Source organism: Barbatula barbatula (assembly GCF_947034865.1).
Source record: "Barbatula barbatula genome assembly, chromosome: 16".
NCBI lineage: Eukaryota > Metazoa > Chordata > Actinopteri > Cypriniformes > Nemacheilidae > Barbatula > Barbatula barbatula.
The window spans coordinates 7,283,114-7,300,770 of NC_136779.1; the positions used below are offsets into that span (position 1 = coordinate 7,283,114).

The 17,657-nt window shown below is 39.3% G+C and overlaps 1 protein-coding gene across 1 annotated transcript in view; it reads left to right on the forward strand.

Annotated features, from left to right (window-relative positions):
• nrg3b (neuregulin 3b) overlaps positions 1-17,657 on the forward strand; it is a 124,174-nt gene that overhangs the window by 72,867 nt on the left and 33,650 nt on the right. Inside the window, exon 2 of the mRNA XM_079475787.1 lies at positions 53-185. Within this exon, the coding sequence (XP_079331913.1) occupies positions 53-185 (133 nt within the window). The remainder of the gene's footprint in view (positions 1-52; positions 186-17,657) is intronic.

A 17,657-nucleotide genomic window follows, 5' to 3' on the forward strand; every position in this document is an offset into this window, starting at 1 on the left:
TCTCTCTTCCCCCTCATGTTTCTCGTTCCCTTCCTGTGTCTTTCACACGCAGTTGCCCCCACAACCTCCACCGTACATTCTGAATTCTTCAAGCCCTGCCAAGACAGTCAGGAGATGGCCTTCTGCCTGAACGAGGGAGAGTGCTTCATCATCGAAACTGTTGCAGGCGTGCACAGACATTGCAGGTGAGTCTGTGTGTGTGAGAACGTGTCAGGGGCTAAGCGGAAGTGTGTTTTTGCACAAAACAGCAGTTTCACATCTTTAAGCATTTCTAGAATGACAGAAACTCGGATCTTTGTTTTTGTTTCTTTGCTACAACAGTTGTTAGTTGTCGCACAGGAGGCTCCAGGTGCGGATATTGATTATAACAGCTTTCTCACAAAAACAACCCAAATTTAGCTTCGATTAACTATTTCGTTGTTTCAGATCAGTCGTAAAATACAGATAGTCCCCAACCTACATTCAATATTAAAGGGATAGTTAACCCAAAAATAAACATTATTTTACTCACACTCGTGTTATTTCTAACTTGTATGTCTTTCTTTATTCTGCAGAACACAAATGAAGATATTTTGACGATTTTGATATCCAAACAATTTTAGCCCCCATTGACTTCCGTTAAATGGACACAAAACCTCTAAACATTTCTCAAAATGTGTTCTTTTTAGGGCTGTCAAACGATTAATCGCGACAAATTGCATCCAGAATAAAAGTTTGTGTTTACATGTCTGTGTACTGTGCATATTCATTTTGTATTTATAAAAACATACACACACATGCATATATTTGAGGGAAATGAAAAAAAATATATAATTTATATATAAATATTTTCTAAATATGTATACATGTATTTGTATGTGTTTAAAATGAATTTGCACAGTACACAAACATAATTTTACACAAACATAGTTCTGTTGTGTTCCATACTAAGGTTTTGAGCAACATGATGGTAAATAAATGTCAGAATTTGTATTTTTGGGTGAACTATTTCTTTAATATGGCAAATAATGTTGGTGTCATCAAGTGATTTTACCATGAGGTGTTCTTAAGCACAACTTTTAGATTCAAAACCCTCACCAATGAAACTAAGCACAGCCTTTAATGTCTTATTGCTTAATCCATAGGCATATGCAAGGAAAACAAAGAGAGTGTTGAATATCTGCACTGGATCGGCTGAGCGTATGCTGAAAGTCATTACAATACAGATCTTTTAAGATTTTAAGATGATGAGAGATGAAAGAGCGTGTCTTGCCGAACCTGTGCTATTTTAAACATCTTGGCGTGTTCAGTGGCTGTTTGAAAAGCCATCGTTTCAGGGGTATAATTAGAATCCAGATCTGCCATGCTTGGAGTGTTTAAATACCTTGACCTAAAGAATTTGACGCATGCAACTCTTTCAGACACGATGACTCTGTTTGGAAGCAATAATTGCCAGTTTCTTAGCACTGAGATGGTGCTGATTCAGGACAGGGTGGTGCAGCAGATAAAATAATCTGTCATTAATTTACATACAGTCTGATCCGTTAAATGGCCCAAAGCTTCTTGGAATTCGTCTGCCTATGGAGCGATTTTAGTCTCATTAATTATTCATGCGTAAAACAAGATACACACATGCGTAAACAGTTTCGCATGCATAAAACCTAATTTACGTGCACATGGTATATATTTACATTTACGAAAAGCAATTCACGTGCGTAAAACAAAACTATTTTCTCATAAAGTACGTTTCGCAAACATACAACTGCGCACAAAACTTTCGAAAAGTTAAAATGTACACGTTTGTATTGTTATGCGAATGTACAAATCGTAACACACGTGTGAATCGCCTTGGACGTGTGTGTGTGTGTTTTGAGACTCTCCTGGCAACGCACTTGGGTTGTCGTACTCTTTAGCCAATCAGATTCAAGCTTACCATTCAACCAATCACAACCCACTGAGGGTGCAGGACTCGAGGAAAACGGCTCTGCGCAACTTTAGTGCAGTTTGGCTCAAATACAACGGAAATGACGCATCACCCTCACCGCAGGTTAATCACATTACGATCTGTTCCACGCTTGCGCAGCTTCGTGGGTACAATTTATTATATTTTTTACTTTTAAATAAAATACATTACTCAATTTACTTCGCTGATGTCCACCTGGTCTCATTTCACTATATGTTCTGTCAAGTCAGTTTGAAATACTCTAATGTTTCCCCTGACTTTGTAGTTCTTTCTTCATGTAAATGAATATAGTCTAGTTAGACATACGTGTTATGTTCCTTATTCGCTTCTGTAAACGCCATTGAAGGGATTATTTTACTAATTCAGATTAAATGGATAGATATATTAGCCTATATAGACACATACTAATACATTACTACATTTAAAGTTAACTAGTATTATCAGATTTTAATAAAAACGACACAAAGCATCTTTGACAATACTACTGACCTCAGATAGAAACACGGTAAGGTAAATACATGATACAGCAATGAATCGCAAAATGGGAGGAAACTGAAGATTTGCAGTCGATAAAAACACTTTATTCCACATGTAACCAAAATCATGTTCATGTAACAACTCTATTATTTTGGATTGGCAACCACATAAACTGTCAAGTAGTGAACTATACTACTCTAAGAATTAAACTGGTCGAGGTGGCCAAGTATGAACCAGATTCCGGTCAAAGAATCAAGAGTGAAGGAAGACATTGCGGCTTTGTTTGGCAATCCTATTTATTCCTGTTGCCGCTATGATTGAACATGTGGGTTTGTTCTACAAAGGAACAAGAGAAATAATAACAATTACAAATTATCAATAACCATCGCTAACATTGTTAGCAAAGCCAACAGCGCTTATAATGCAAATATGCACAGTACAAATGTATAACCTACATCTCCACCTGAACCCTAATACAATGAACACCACATATAATAATATTTAGGGTAATATATTATCACAAGTAGTAATGTGCAAACCCGTTTGTAGCAGCTACATGTAGCGTTAGCTTAGAAACATCGCGGCAATCACGTCCGCAAATAACCGCTAAAGCGGAACAATACAAACAATGTAAACATTCGAAACAGCAATAGCTTACATAATACTGATTTCAACATTGTGCAAATAAATGAACACATTACGGAAAAGGAGCAGCAACATGAACAAAGGATGAAACCTTTACTGATAGGTTACACTAATACTGGTCCGTCTGGGAAACACTAAAAACACTTTAGTTCCTAAGGCAGGCTTTCTGACATAAACATATATCGTAATGGTAACGTAAGCAACGTTTAAAAACATAAAAACAGACTCGCCGTGAACGGTTAAACTATGTAACGTTAGCCTACAAAACAAAATATGTGCCGCCTGCACCAAAGCTGCGCAGAGCCGTTTTCCTCGAGTCCTGCACCCTCAGTGGGTTGTGATTGGTTGAATGGTAAGCTTGAATCTGATTGGCTAAAGAGTACGACAACCCAAGTGCGTTGCCAGGAGAGTCTCAAAACACACACACACACGTCCAAGGCGATTCACACGTGTGTGACGATTTGTACATTCGCATAACAATACAAACGTGTACATTTTAACTTTTCGAAAGTTTTGTGCGCAGTTGTATGTTTGCGAAACGTACTTTATGAGAAAATAGTTTTGTTTTACGCACGTGAATTGCTTTTCGTAAATGTAAATATATACTATGTGCACGTAAATTAGGTTTTATGCATGCGAAACTGTTTACGCATGTGTGTATCTTGTTTTACGCATGAATAATTAATGAGACTAAAATCGCTCCATATCTGCCCTTCCTCAGGGTAAGAGTTGTAAATCTGGGTGTTTGGCACGGGCTGTGACGGAGAACCTGCAGATGGACAAAGAGATGCTTTTTTCTAACAGAGGTTTTGTTTACTTCTCCCCAAGCCCTTTTTTATTCCGACGGACCTGCCCACTCCTCCTCATCGCTCAGATGTAATAATGTTTTTAAGTGTTTTTAAAATAACCGTCGGTACCTCAGGCAAAAGTGGCTTAACACGGGCTAATGTTCACAACAGCTCAGCAGCCTGTAAATGCAATCAGGAGAGATATTAGCCATATTATTACAGTTAATTCTCTTGTTCGTTTTCTCTTTTTATTTTTCCTTTTTCCATTTGGCCCTTTATCAATCTCGCTAATGAGATTGTTGTTCCCGATCATTGCCATGGTAACACATCTTTCCTGTTTATTGGATGCACAAATTGTATGGAACCGTGTCCAAATGCAGCAGTAATATAACCTACTTCTAATTTAATGTTCACAGCGCCTCCAATATCAACCGGTTTGCTCGATAGGGAATTGTTTTCCATCACCTTTATTGCCTTTATTAAGAGAGAATGGAGGCAATTTGAAAGCTCGGTTCCTCGTAATATAAGGTGACTGTATTCATGATGTGTACATTGATGTACTGTTATTTCTGTTAATTAAAAGTTACACTTGAAGGCATGCTACAGTATGTTTGCCTGACACATCTTGTGCAGAAGAAAAACGCAGAGCCGAGAGGTGTTGGGATTTATAAACACAACGTGTTCCACGCTAAGAACGGTCTGACAGGAGGGATTGTCGGACGCAATTCGCCGAAGACAAACGATAAAGACATAGATATATAATCCTGGGGTTGGATCTTGGACGGCCTGAATGGGGTATTAAGGGATGTGACTTGACAAAATGAATCATATTAACGATGACGTTATCCTCTCGTAAAACTTTTTTCATCAACCTCTCTCTCTTCTGGTGAACCGCTTCACAATTATATTGTCAGTGAGCTGTCAGATGTGAGCAGAGAGTGTTAATCCAGTCTCCTCTCCCTCTGTGTGGCCTAAGGGAGGTGCTAACGCCCTCTCGGATTCCCAGAAAGTGTATATCATCACATTGAACAGTATTTATTCCAGTGGGTGGAGAAAGAAAGACCTGTGCAGAATTCTGAACGTGTACTCATATGAGCAACCGCAATATTATAAAAGTAATACTAATTAGAGCATGCATAAATACACTAATCTACTATCATGAATACAAACATCCCACACAGGCAACCTTGACACAGCACTAACAGTTCTCAAAATGGCAGCTGTGGGTTTTCCTTTTACTCCTTTTTGAAGCATTATTTTAGTTTATACTCCACATTAAGTGGAATTGTGTGTGACATTGATACCATTGTCGTTGGATTTGTTCTTTGTTTTTAGATATTAGCCTTTTCCAATTGAAGCACGTTGCTTGGATAGAAAACATATTTTTGTCAGGGTACAGAACATATTTAATTTGACACATAAAAAGAACTGTGAGGAAAAGATATTCTGGTCAATAAGTTATATTGTCTTAACGTCCCATGTCACATTTAATTTTCATAAGCAATGCTTTGCACAGCGTTTTCCCCTCCAGAATGTTTATTTTTAGTGTCACGCCGGCTAAACGCTCAACACAGCGCAGGGCATTACACAGACTGTACGTCTAGAATTCACAGCCTTGTTTTCATTAGCGTAAAATTAAATATGCCGTCTGCCCTGACTGGGGTACATAGCCGCCCAGAGCTGTTGCCAAGATGGCCGCCAAGTGAAAGGATTTTCCTTAAAGGGACTTCACTGAAACACTGCGTAATGCAAAGTGACAACAAAGTTTGTGGGTATGGCATAAAATGTGGATTTGTCTAGATAATGGAACAAATCACACGTAACAATTTCTGTTGGCTGGTGAACAGCGTGTCAGGTGGCAGAAACTCTGGAGGCTAAATCCGAACGCAGACAGCACGCCTGCTGTCCTGTCCTCCCCGTTTGGCTGCTCAGCTGCTTTAAGGAACGAACATCTGTGGACGTTTCATTCCGGGTGTTTAAGTGGATTACTTGCATAGTGGACCGGCAGTTCAGGGCTGTCTAATTGAAGCATGCATGTTTGAGCACAGACACATGTCTCTGCCTATTTGGATAAAGGGGCTTTTGCGTGTCAAGAATTGCGCATCGCTGATTTAAGCGGTGGTCTGGTGATTTGATATCGCTCAGCGGGCGAATTCACTAAACTGTTAAAAACTGTTTTTGGGCAAGGCATTTTGGCATTAGTCTTATTAACCAGCAGGAATTTGTTTAACCAGCAGCTAAATACGCAGAAATTGTGCTGTATTTTAAGTATTTCAATTAAGCCTATGTCATTATTTTAAGCACAGACACAACTGTGAAAATTGAGGTAATTACAATTTGCACCTTATTCACGAAATTCTCACTTCTTGCTGTTTGTCTGCGCAGTTATAGCTACAGTTTACCGAAAAATAACAATTCTGTCATCCTTTACTCATCCACTTGTCATTTTAAACCTGTATGGCTTTCTCTCTTCCGCAGAACATAAAAGAAGATATTTTGAAGAATGTGGGTAACTGAACAGAGCCGGCATCTATTTATTTCGATCGTATGGACACAAACCATTGAAAGTGGATGGGTGGCAGTTACTAACATTCTTCCAAATATCTTTTTTTGGGTTCTTTTGTGTTGTGTTCTCTTATTAAAGTCATATGAGCCTTTTCTTCGGCAGATATATCTGAGAGCAAAATTCTCCATTTGATTTCTGATTAATTTCATTGCTGTCCAGGGAAAACTATTTCAATTAAGATTGCCATAGTCTGTTGAGTCTTTCATTCCCTGCCATTGCATTTCGAACTGACCCGTAAGATTGTGAATTGGATGATGCAAATTGCATTTAACACAGCTTTAGATTTTGTGGCCGTGTTTGTGCTGTTACCTGATTAACATAATTTCTAGTGAACCGGCAACACACGATACCCATTTACATTTATGCATTTGGCGGATGCTTTTATCCAAAGCAACTTAATTTGGAGTATGCATTTTAACAATCCATGCATTCCCTGGGAATCTCACCTATGACCCTTTGCCATGCTCTACTAGTTGAGATACAAAAACAATTTCCATGGGCACAATTAATTCTTAAGCAAATTCTCCTCGAAATGCCAGATTCAGCAGCTGTAAGATGCCTAGACAAATACGGAGAGACTGACAAAGAGAGAGAGAGGCAGAACTATTAAGACAGACCGAGAAGAGGGTTGTGAAATGCCACTCACATAAAGAAGCCTCATCTTATTGTATTTTACTGTTAAGGTTAAAGCATACTTTAAATATATCTTCCTTTTATTGGCATTTTTATTTATTTGTTGTCTGTTTAACTGTTGCCATAGTTGTTCTCGTATAGTGGCCATCACTGCAGATGGAGTGCTCTCTGAATTGAATTTGATTTGAATGGAGAGGATTGAGGAAGCGACTGATAGAAAGAGACATCGGGGGAGCAAGGAGAGCAGGCTTTTCTCCCCCGAGTGAGATGTCAGAGAGGAAGCTTGACGTAATTAATCATACTAAGTGCACTAACAATGAGAGTAAAGACAAATAAACATTCAGTAATCACATCAGATGGGCATTGTCGAGCGGGCTTTTAAGAGCCCTAGGTGAGGGAGGTCAGCTTTTATGCTGAGATCTCTGCACAGCAGCCTCTCAAGATCAATCAAGGACAGTTCCATCACCTCTATGAGTATTTTACAGTGTGTAATAAAGCAGAATTCATGCTTTATCCACGGGTGGACCGTAAAGCAGACAATGTCGAGTGAGCTAAAGTCGGATTCTCTGTGCAGAAATGGTTGAACTGGGAGTTTAAGCCCTGGATATCACAATATGATATGTACCAAGTAGAACTCGGTAGACAAATGCTATATAACATTTTTATTATATTATAGTGTTTTATTGTTTTAATTAAATTAGGTAAAACTTTTTTTTGAGAGATGTATGACGCTTGTGCCGGATGGCATGCTGGGTGAAGGACCTCTGTGTTTCAGTCAGATTGTCTTGCGGCTGGGAGTAGTAAAATAGATTTTGTTTTAGTATTTTGTCAACATTTGTGTCTGAAACTTTATACATAGTCTCATGTTTATCTACTACGAATAGAAGTAGTTTAGAAAGGCACTACCATTTTTCAAGGGTATAGTGTCAAAAACAAACAATTAGTGTCAGGTACAAAGGCTGCTGTTGTTACAACCTACATAAAAAAATTATTTTGTTACCTGAACATTGTTTTTTGCTCAATGAATCTTTAATATTTCTACAATATTTCTAAATTTTATTTCTGAATGATATTGTTATTTCAGGAGTTTGCACTGAGGTTTAATAAGACTAGCTCATTAATTCAATTCATTAACTGTTTTGGGCACTTGTTTTAGGCCTCAATGCATGTTTGCTCTCGACTCAAAAGCTTGACTGATGCGTGTTGACATAATCATTGTTTACTCTAATTAAAGCAATTCACTGAGTCAGTGGTATTGTCTCATCATCTCACTGACTTTTGTAATTGGCGAGAAACACAAATGAAGCAACATGACGTGAACTTTGAGACGTTCACACACACCCAGAATCATCTCTTGTATACAAAGTCACAGAAACAAAAATCCAAAATCTGGTATAATTCCTCAATTGATCTAATTGTTTTTCTAATCACACATTCGTAATAAAGCCTGAGATTTGTGTGTGTGTGTGTGTGTGAGAGAGAGAGAGAGAGAGAGAGAGAGAGAGAGTTAGAGAGAGCGCGGTGGGGGAGAGAGAGATGCAATGTACTTTTTGACAAGGCATCCCTTTCAAGTTTGAAGGTTTGATGTGCTAATTACATGCAAATATATGCAAACGAGCCTGCTTGGTGCCCAAACGCTGGCAGAATGTGTGAGGCGGAATTGCAGTCTGAGGAGCTGAGCGTGGCTATAAATAATCAAACTAAAGAGGAAGTTGTGATTTCACATTAGCTTATTTGAACAAATGCCGCATTTTTAGGTACAAGGGCAAACAAAAGCACTTCCTCCGTGATTGTCAATGCATTGCCTGTTGCATTTCCTGTTACCACGGCCCGCCTTCCGTGCCGTGGTACATGACGCAGATAAGCCACCTACATGGGGTGAAGATTACCAATGTCACATGTGTTATGATATGATCTCACGTCACGTAATTTGTCACCGGGGATTTTTTTTCCTTTGTTGAGGAACGCGAGAGAGGACGCCTATGAATTAGAGTCTTGCGGTGTGTCTATGAGACCAGATTTGGCTTGTTTCTCATTTCCTCCTGCAAATCAATATGGAAGGGAGACGAGATAAGAGGCAATCTTATTTGGGCTGAATTATCACTTGTGATTGTTACATCGGTGCAGCTTTTTCAGAATGCACAAGTACAGTCTCTGTGAATTCCAGACAGCCGGGGACGAATCAGGTTTTCAATATCAGTTTGAGGACAAAAATGGATGTATTCCTGAAACAAATGAGTCTCATCAATATTCAGCAAGCCGTGTGGGTTTTTTCTCAGTTTTTTTCACCAGGAAACACGTTAACCTGAAAGCCTAGCTGCAAGTGGCCGTGGCAGCATCAATTTCCATTTGGTAATGAACTGTTCAGTGTAATGTGTTGCTTTGGAGCAAGAAAGCTATTTTTTGCAGTGAGGTTGGTGGGAGACATCAGAGGTGTGATCATAGCCAAAGGGACCAAAAAATCCTATTTTCGACCGGCACCAAACCTAAAAACAGGCATTTTATCGAGAATAAAGAGCCTGTTTTCTTTGATGTTTGCTGTACCATAGCAGATCATTTGCCATTTGTAAACGAGGGCCTTTTGAAAAACCAGTGTTTATTCCCAAATCCTTGAATGCATGTTTGTTTATTCCTCACACAGCAGTTAGAGCAGAGCTTTGAAGGCAGACAAATGCATTAGGCATGTAAAATCTTTATGAGTGGAAGAATGTGCCGAAGCGTGAGCTTGAGCTCATCATTGTTCTTGAGCTGCAGGGTTATAAAAAGTTTTTGTAATCCAAAGCATTCTCAGTTTTAACACAGGGAAACCCAGCCTCCGGCACTGCGAAACCATAATTAAACATGTTACATTAATCTAGAACAAGAGAAGGTTATAGATAGCACGAGAAAAAATATGAATTATTTCTTTCTATAGCCATCTAGCAAACATTTTCCAGGGGACGCAAGACATAAACGAAGACGCTGATTTTTCTTTACTTCACGTTTTCGTAGACTTACAGATCTAGAGAGGGGCCAATAAAGCAATAAGGGGATTTGGTGTATTGCTTTTATAAAACGGTTATTCCATATGTGTAGTTAGGTTTCATAAAATAAAGTAAAAAATCGATATTTACCCTATGTGATGCGGGGTGCCGTGATAAATTGGGGTACGGCTTCGAACTTGGCTCGGCCAATCAGAATCAAGGACCAGAACTGACCATTTTATAATATCGCTTTTTGTTCATATGGGAAAATGTTACACATTTAATGACTTGTCACAGTTAATACGGGGTTGTAAAAGTGCCCATATTTATGCTGGCTTTAAAGTCAATGCCTTTTGTTTTCACAGGTCATGATCCATAGTGGCCCTTAATACAGAATTATACTAGAGTCACTGAATCGACGTGGTGACTAAATGCAAAGATTTTAGTTACTTTATTACAGCCTATTAGTAACAGTGTCTCCCATTATAGAGAGGTAAGGCCAAGATCGATCCGGGATAGGGAGTAGTCTTGCACACAAAGACCTATTATTCTCCCAATAAATCTGCATGTGCCTGCGTGCTCTGTAAACATTTATTGGGAAGCGTACTTGGAAATCACAGGCGTAATATTTTCACCTTCCTGTTCTGTACAGTAGATTCTTGGAAGTTTCGAGCCCACATATAAATGTCACCCCGTAAAACTGGAAAGGAGTAGGTGTGGGCTCACACTATCGATCTAAGCTGAAGGTTGTTTTTTTGCTGTTGTAGGCTTGATTTTGTTTAGTGGGGTGAAATCTGTCTTTTTCTTTTCAAAGAAAGTAACAACTGTCTTTTAAAAGGATGATCAATTCTGGAGCTCTCTGTAGTCTTGGGGTTGTTCATTCACAGTTTGTTGCCGACGTTCCATTTTGATCAAAAATAAGAGCGTTGAGACAAGAATGACTTGGCGCTTGCTTAATTTTCAATTCAATTTTAATGCCGGGTTAAGGTCAGAACAACATTTCATGGTTTGGGCTCATGGACAAATGTGCTCATCTACAGAGTGAGAGCAAGAATTATCTTAATGAATACCAATAAAGTGCCAACTCCAAAAAAATTATTATTTGGCCAGACTCAATTCGTTTGTGGTCAGTGGTTCTACAGATTAGAATGGGTTTTCTTAACATTAGATTAAACTGCTCGAGCATTGTGTTCTGCGAAAGCAGTTTAATTTAATATAAGGTTTAAATCAGCTCCACTTTTTACAAAGAGATAACACTCAAAACTCCCACATAACAGAAACTCTAGTACTCTCGCTTTTAAACGAATGTAAATGTAAACTTGTGAAAACCTTAATTTAACACATTTAAAATGACTATAGAGACCTAAAAGCGTACTTTTTCTGACACGAGTATGGGTCTGACCAACAGCAGATGGGAGTAGTGTTTTAAATGTGGCAACAGCCATTATTCTAGCATTTTCTGTCTGTTCGCACGAAAAATTACACGATTCACCTTCACAAAGGTTTTTAGAGAACTGGGGGAATCCTCTCATGGGCATTACTGTGGTACAAACAGGCTGTTCAACAAGATCCTTTCCCACAAAAAGCAACTTTTAGTCTCGTCTCCGGTTTTATCCAGGTTTCCTCTGGGGAGTTTCTTTGCGTCTGTGAATGATGCCCATGGCGCACAAGGGGACATGCAACGAAGGGGTGACAGGGAAGAAGAGACTGCCTCTGTGCTCTGTCACCATTGTGGGACATTCTCAGTTTCTCATGTTTAAGCAGAAGAGTAAATCCTCCTTCATCCTGGATCCATCAGATTATATAAAGTCTCATCTTTGCCTGTCACCCATGGTTACGCAATAAAGTGCTTTAGATGGCTTTGCCTCTCCATGTGTCTGTGTCTGGCACTCACTTGCTTCTCTTTCCCGTCTGTGTATCTCCCCCTGTGTCTGGCATCTGGACAGCAGGGGTAATGTGGCTTTGATGAATGATGATGTAATGCCTGATGCATGAGTGTTGTCAGCGCTGGTGTGTGGGGTTATTAAATTAAAGACGCAGTAGCACTAGGAGCGCAGTGTTCATAAATAAAACCGCTCCGTCGGCTCGCCGCACCTTATTTCTGATTGACGCTTCATTATTATTGCCACTAAGCAGTCGTGGCCTGAGAGGACATCTGTCATTGATCTAAACACGGGCCGGGTTAATTATCTGAACTTTAGATGTGAATAAGGGGTGTTGGCTTCTGGAAAGCAAGGGATGCGACGCCTCCTCATACTCATTAGGATGAGAAAATGATCTGCATATGTTTTTCTATCTAAGTGACTTATAAGGCATTCAGGCTTTTCCTTTTATCAGTATTCACGTTCCATGGGAATAGAATTCATGACCTGTGTGTTGCTAATGCAATGCTCTACCAGTTAAATAATAATAATAAATTAAGGATGCAAAAAGATTTTTGCACAAAACGTTTATATTCTTTTGTTCTTAAAGAACCAATGTGAAGATTTAAGCAGCATCTAGTGGTGAGGTAGTTGCAGAGTAGTTCTTTCATTAAGGGAAACTGTAGTAAAAACATATCGAATTCCACGCAAGGGGTCCTGCGGTGTACGTAGCTAGAAATAGCTCATTTTAATGTAATAGAAACCTCTGAAGCCGTAGTTATGTATATTATATTGCATTTCTGTCAGTAGATCCTCAAAACAATTACACAATGGAACATTAAACGAAACAACATTGTTTTGATATTTTAATCTCTAATATTGCATACTAGATACTAGACATATAGCATTACAGTTTGTAATAGTCAGTTTGTATAAACATATTTTAGCAAACATTTTTAATTTATATACCACCTTTATCACCAAAACTTGCGGACAAAAATATAAAAAGTGATGTTTTTGAAAAACAAAATGTGAAATAACCCGATTTAGATGTGACTTTGTTTTAATTATTAATATTTTTATGTAAAATGTATAAAATTATTTTAGAGCTGTTCGAAGTGTGCATTGTTGCAAAGCAGCTTCACAGAAAATATTTTAACACACAAGCCTGATAGCCTATGGTACAAATGATAAAATATGTTTTTGAAGCAATGTTATTTTTTTTACACATTTTAATGAGGCTTCGATGTGACTATTGAATTCAAATGTGTTTATATAGCGCTTTTCACAATGCGCATTGTTGCAAAGCAGCTTTACAGAAAATATTTTAGAATCTCGCAAATTATGCATCAAAAAAGTGATGTGGGACAATATATAACAGACGGGAGGAGATCTGTAAGAAAGATGCATAAATGGTTTATGTATACTATAGTTATTGATTACTTGTTTATGGTCTCTCTTTTAAAATAAATCTATGTTCTATATGCCTTTAGCCCGGAAACCATTCCAGTAAACATCAATGGTGACTGGAACATGAATGTACATTGCCCTGTAAAAGCAGCATCGGGCAGCACTGATGTGAATGGAGACTGGAATGCTTTCACCGTGTGGGATCAGGTTGCATGTTGCAAAACGATGGACAGAACTTTACAATGGGTCCTTAAATCAATAATGTACTTAGGATTGCCTCACTGCTGCAGAGCACATTCTGGGATCTCATTAAGCAAATCTTCCTCCTGCTGCCTGTCCAGCAGTCCACCAACCTTACAGCTTACAAATAAAATTTAGTTTGTTTCTGTGCGAGGCGGTCTGGGCATGCACACGTGTTATGGTATACTTATAGAGGATGGTACAGAAGACAGCTTAGCCTAAGAAGGCAATGCACAAAATCGTCTCATGGAATGGAACGAATCACGGTTCATCTTCTCAAAGGATGGCATCTCTAATTCTCTTTGAGTGATGTTCAGGATGTTAAACCGCTCTCTCTCAAAAGGAACAATGGATGAGACTCGGAGCATCGGCCTCTGTCTTGCAAAATTTATATGCCGCGCTGTGCTGTTGTTTTACTCCGTGGTGACAACGGCTCTTGCTGAAAATTAGACCTTAGTGATGCTCCAGACACAAGGAAGTTCAGTGGTATGTGTTTAAAGATTGATGCGCTCGCCAACAATATCTCAGTCTGATCTGGAAATGCTGCAGTTGTAAATAATTCAGCTTAGCCATCTTGCGTGGAAGGAGAGGGTCGGAGGCGAAGATGGAGAGACGCGGTGATTGGCATTTCTGACTCGGCTTCAGTCTTGTGGGCTCTTTGTGCGTGTGCTCCAGATCCAAATTACTAAAGAGCTAGTAGTTTCTAATGAGAGCGAGACTGCGAGGCGACATACCCATTAATTAATAACGCCAGTAGAATAGGTACAGCTCCAGAAGCCATGTTAGTGTACAAACAGGAAATTACCATCAGAGGGAACTGGTGGGTGTCTGGTTCTTTTTGCAAATGTGAGAAAGCTATTACAAACAAGACCTCGTCTTGCAAAAGATTACATGATGGGGTATAATTAACCGACACGGGCCACAGGAAATACCTATTATGTTCTTTTGTTACGTTACTGGATCTTGACGAGAAATAGCTTGCGAAGAGATACTGTATGTCTTCCAGCGTCGGTTTGTTGTTATAATTTGGTATAATTTTCTAAGTAGACCCTTGTGCTTTTGTTTTCATCAAGATTAGTTTGTTTTTACTCTTCCAGGGCCATCCATGGTAATGTTGACCTATTTAGCTAACTGACTGTATATGCTTCCGGCCAGAATAATATTTTGGGTTGACGGAATTAGCCGTAGCATAAACTTCACTCGCTTGCCATTACTCTTACTTAGCCCCGCTGCCTAAACAAGGTTTAATCCACTTTCATTGGTCCAGGTAGGAATCTACATAAGAATCCAAAGGTTGTGGCTATATATCCGATCATTAGCAAACTTCCAAGCCTTGACTGTCCCTCACGCCACGAGCTGTTATCAATTATTGTCTTTCCAATTTAGCGTCCTTGTTTCCACTCCAACGTGCCGAATAAAGCTTTCGGCAATCACAACTGTTAATTGTCGTAATTACAGGAGTGGATGAGGTTCGTACGAGCTTTAATATTGCACACAGCCTGCATTTTTACATTTGTAGCCCTTTCAATCTCGCAAGCTAGCGACCTTCTACTTCGGCATTTGTAATTAGCGTCATGTTGCCTGGCAGCTTGTATCTGCCGAGGCAGGCACAGTTCAGGGTGAACAGGAAGCTGGAAGGCCAGGAGACAGAGTAACTGTAGACGTTTTGTCAATACTTCATATCCTGTATCGCAGTTCCGCAGCGTATCATTTGGGCAACCAGGTAGAAGGATGTGCTGGTTACACTTGCGTTAGAAAGCTCGGCTTCTCTCGACATAAAGACTGTAGCAGGGTGTACAGCAGGCTTTGAGAGGACGTCTACGGTGACAGACGTTAACAAGATCAAAGCAGATTCTGCAACGAAATCATGACCCAAGAGACTCGAGTCAGTCTGTAGAAAATAAGCCTGGCTGTTGAAAATATGAAGCGGTGGCTGGACGTGCTGGAATTGCGTGATATGGGAACTGAGATGGTGATTTTCTTTTGAGGACTCAACTGTGGCTTAACTGGTGTTATTGATACCAGTGATGTGAAACTGTAACATGTAGAAGTGTTCCTGTGGTTTAAATGGTAGAGCACAGCGGTCGCAAACATCAAGGTCACAGAAGTTGGAGCGAGTCTTGAGGTTTTTTTTTCAAATGTTAAAGGGGTTATATCATGAAAATTACATTTTCTTTGATGTAATGTAAGAGAAAGTTGATTAATGTCATAACTTAAAACGAGACCATGTACTGACAGTAAACAGCAAAAGCCTTTCATTAAGAATTTCTCATTAGACAGATGAATACATTAACACAAAGCCTGTCAACATGTGTTAATTTATATAATGAAATGTTTAACTGTGCTATTTTTTCATTTTGCTCAGTGTGATTTTAAACCCCTTCACATCAAGGCAGAACATGTACACAGAGACTTTAATATTTGTGACCCAAATCCTGCTGAAGTCCTTTTTTTGTGATTTGCTGTTTTCTACATAAAGCATCTTAAATAAGGTAAAGAACATTAACTGAGTAATGGCATGTCAAAGATTGAAATGATAGTTAATAGTTGAAATCAAACTTTAATGCTCAATTTCTCATAATTAGATTTTAAGACTTTAGGGTCACATAGATTCGGTTTAGTGATTATGTTCTTAATGCACGTTGTTGCAGATGTTTTTAGGTTTTTGTTTATGCAGCTGTAACAAATTGCGGGACATTATTATTTGAATGGACTTCATGAATAGTACGAAATTTAAGCATCTCATCTCATGCTACTTCTGATGGAAAAAGGGTCTATACAAGTCATCAAGATATACCCGAAGGAGCAAAATAATTGTTTGTTTAACATTAAGAGGATGGAAAGGTCACATAAAATCAAATTACAATTGAAACTTGATCAACGAACCATGACATGGCCCCTTTATAGATGTACTGTATGTTTATTTATATTTAAGACGACACATCATTTATTCGTTAGTTTCTTGCTATAAAAAAGATTGACTGCGCAAATTAAAACGTACACATGTTTTAGGCCAAATTTCTATATCTTCAATACTTCCCTGTTGAAATGAATATTGATCTACTGCTGGAGGCTATGAAATAATTTTCTTTGTAAAAACGAAAGCAAAGCATTCATGCGTTTTCTCAAATTCTCTTCAAAGAACAAAGTTCCTCTTGTCACGTAACGAAAATAACTGCTGTCGCAACCTACAACCCTGAAAAATGGGGTATTCTTCTTGTGAGGAACAAAGATTTATGTGTTGTTTATACAGATGCACTATACGGGGACCCGGGGCATAAATTTGTATTCTGCGGCTGTCCATCAAAGATCCTCGTCCGTTGCATACACGGGTTGGCAATGATTCGGCGGTGCTGAACGGCTGTTGAAATGCATGCGTGCTACCGATTCTGTTCCATTGTGTGTCTGTTTCGGTGTGAGACCTTGTTGGTTTCAAAGTATTGATACATTTATTATTCCATTAAACCTGACTGGGGTCAGAATACCTCATTAGACCGACACTTTGAGTGCTGAGGAATTCATCTGCGGAGAAAGCCACGCCTGATTATTCCTCTCTCAACGCTGGACTTTTTAGTCCGCTTGTCTTGATTTCCACCAGAAACACCAACAACATGAGGACGGGAGACTTTTCCTCCACCGGTTGCCGTGTGCTTGTGTATTTTTAATCAATCAATTAGAGTTCCTACAGTACATGGCAATGCTGGAACGTGACCTCGGCCCTGCTTTAAATGCACGCCTTTTTGGATCTGGAAATGAGTCAGAGGAATTGGGAAAGGGGTGCGTCTGTTCCACGAAAGGGCAACCTTAGAGTGCCGTTAATGAGCAAGTTCTGAGTCGCTCTTGCCGGTGTTTGTGTGCACATGTACGCCAAGCAATGCAAGCAAAGTGAACCAAAGCAATGCTCATTCCATAGAGAGTCCTTCGCCAACTTCAGTAAGTGGGCGGTGACTAATGGCATTCTGGTGTTTGTTTACCTCTGTTTACCAAGAATCTGCATCCGGGAAAAGCCTCACAATGTCAGAGACTCTGAAACCGCAGAATGTTGCCGTGAGAACAGGTATTAAATGGAGAAAGAGAACTAAACCCAAAACATAACAGCACAGGGGCCGCAGAACTTTATAACAAACAGCA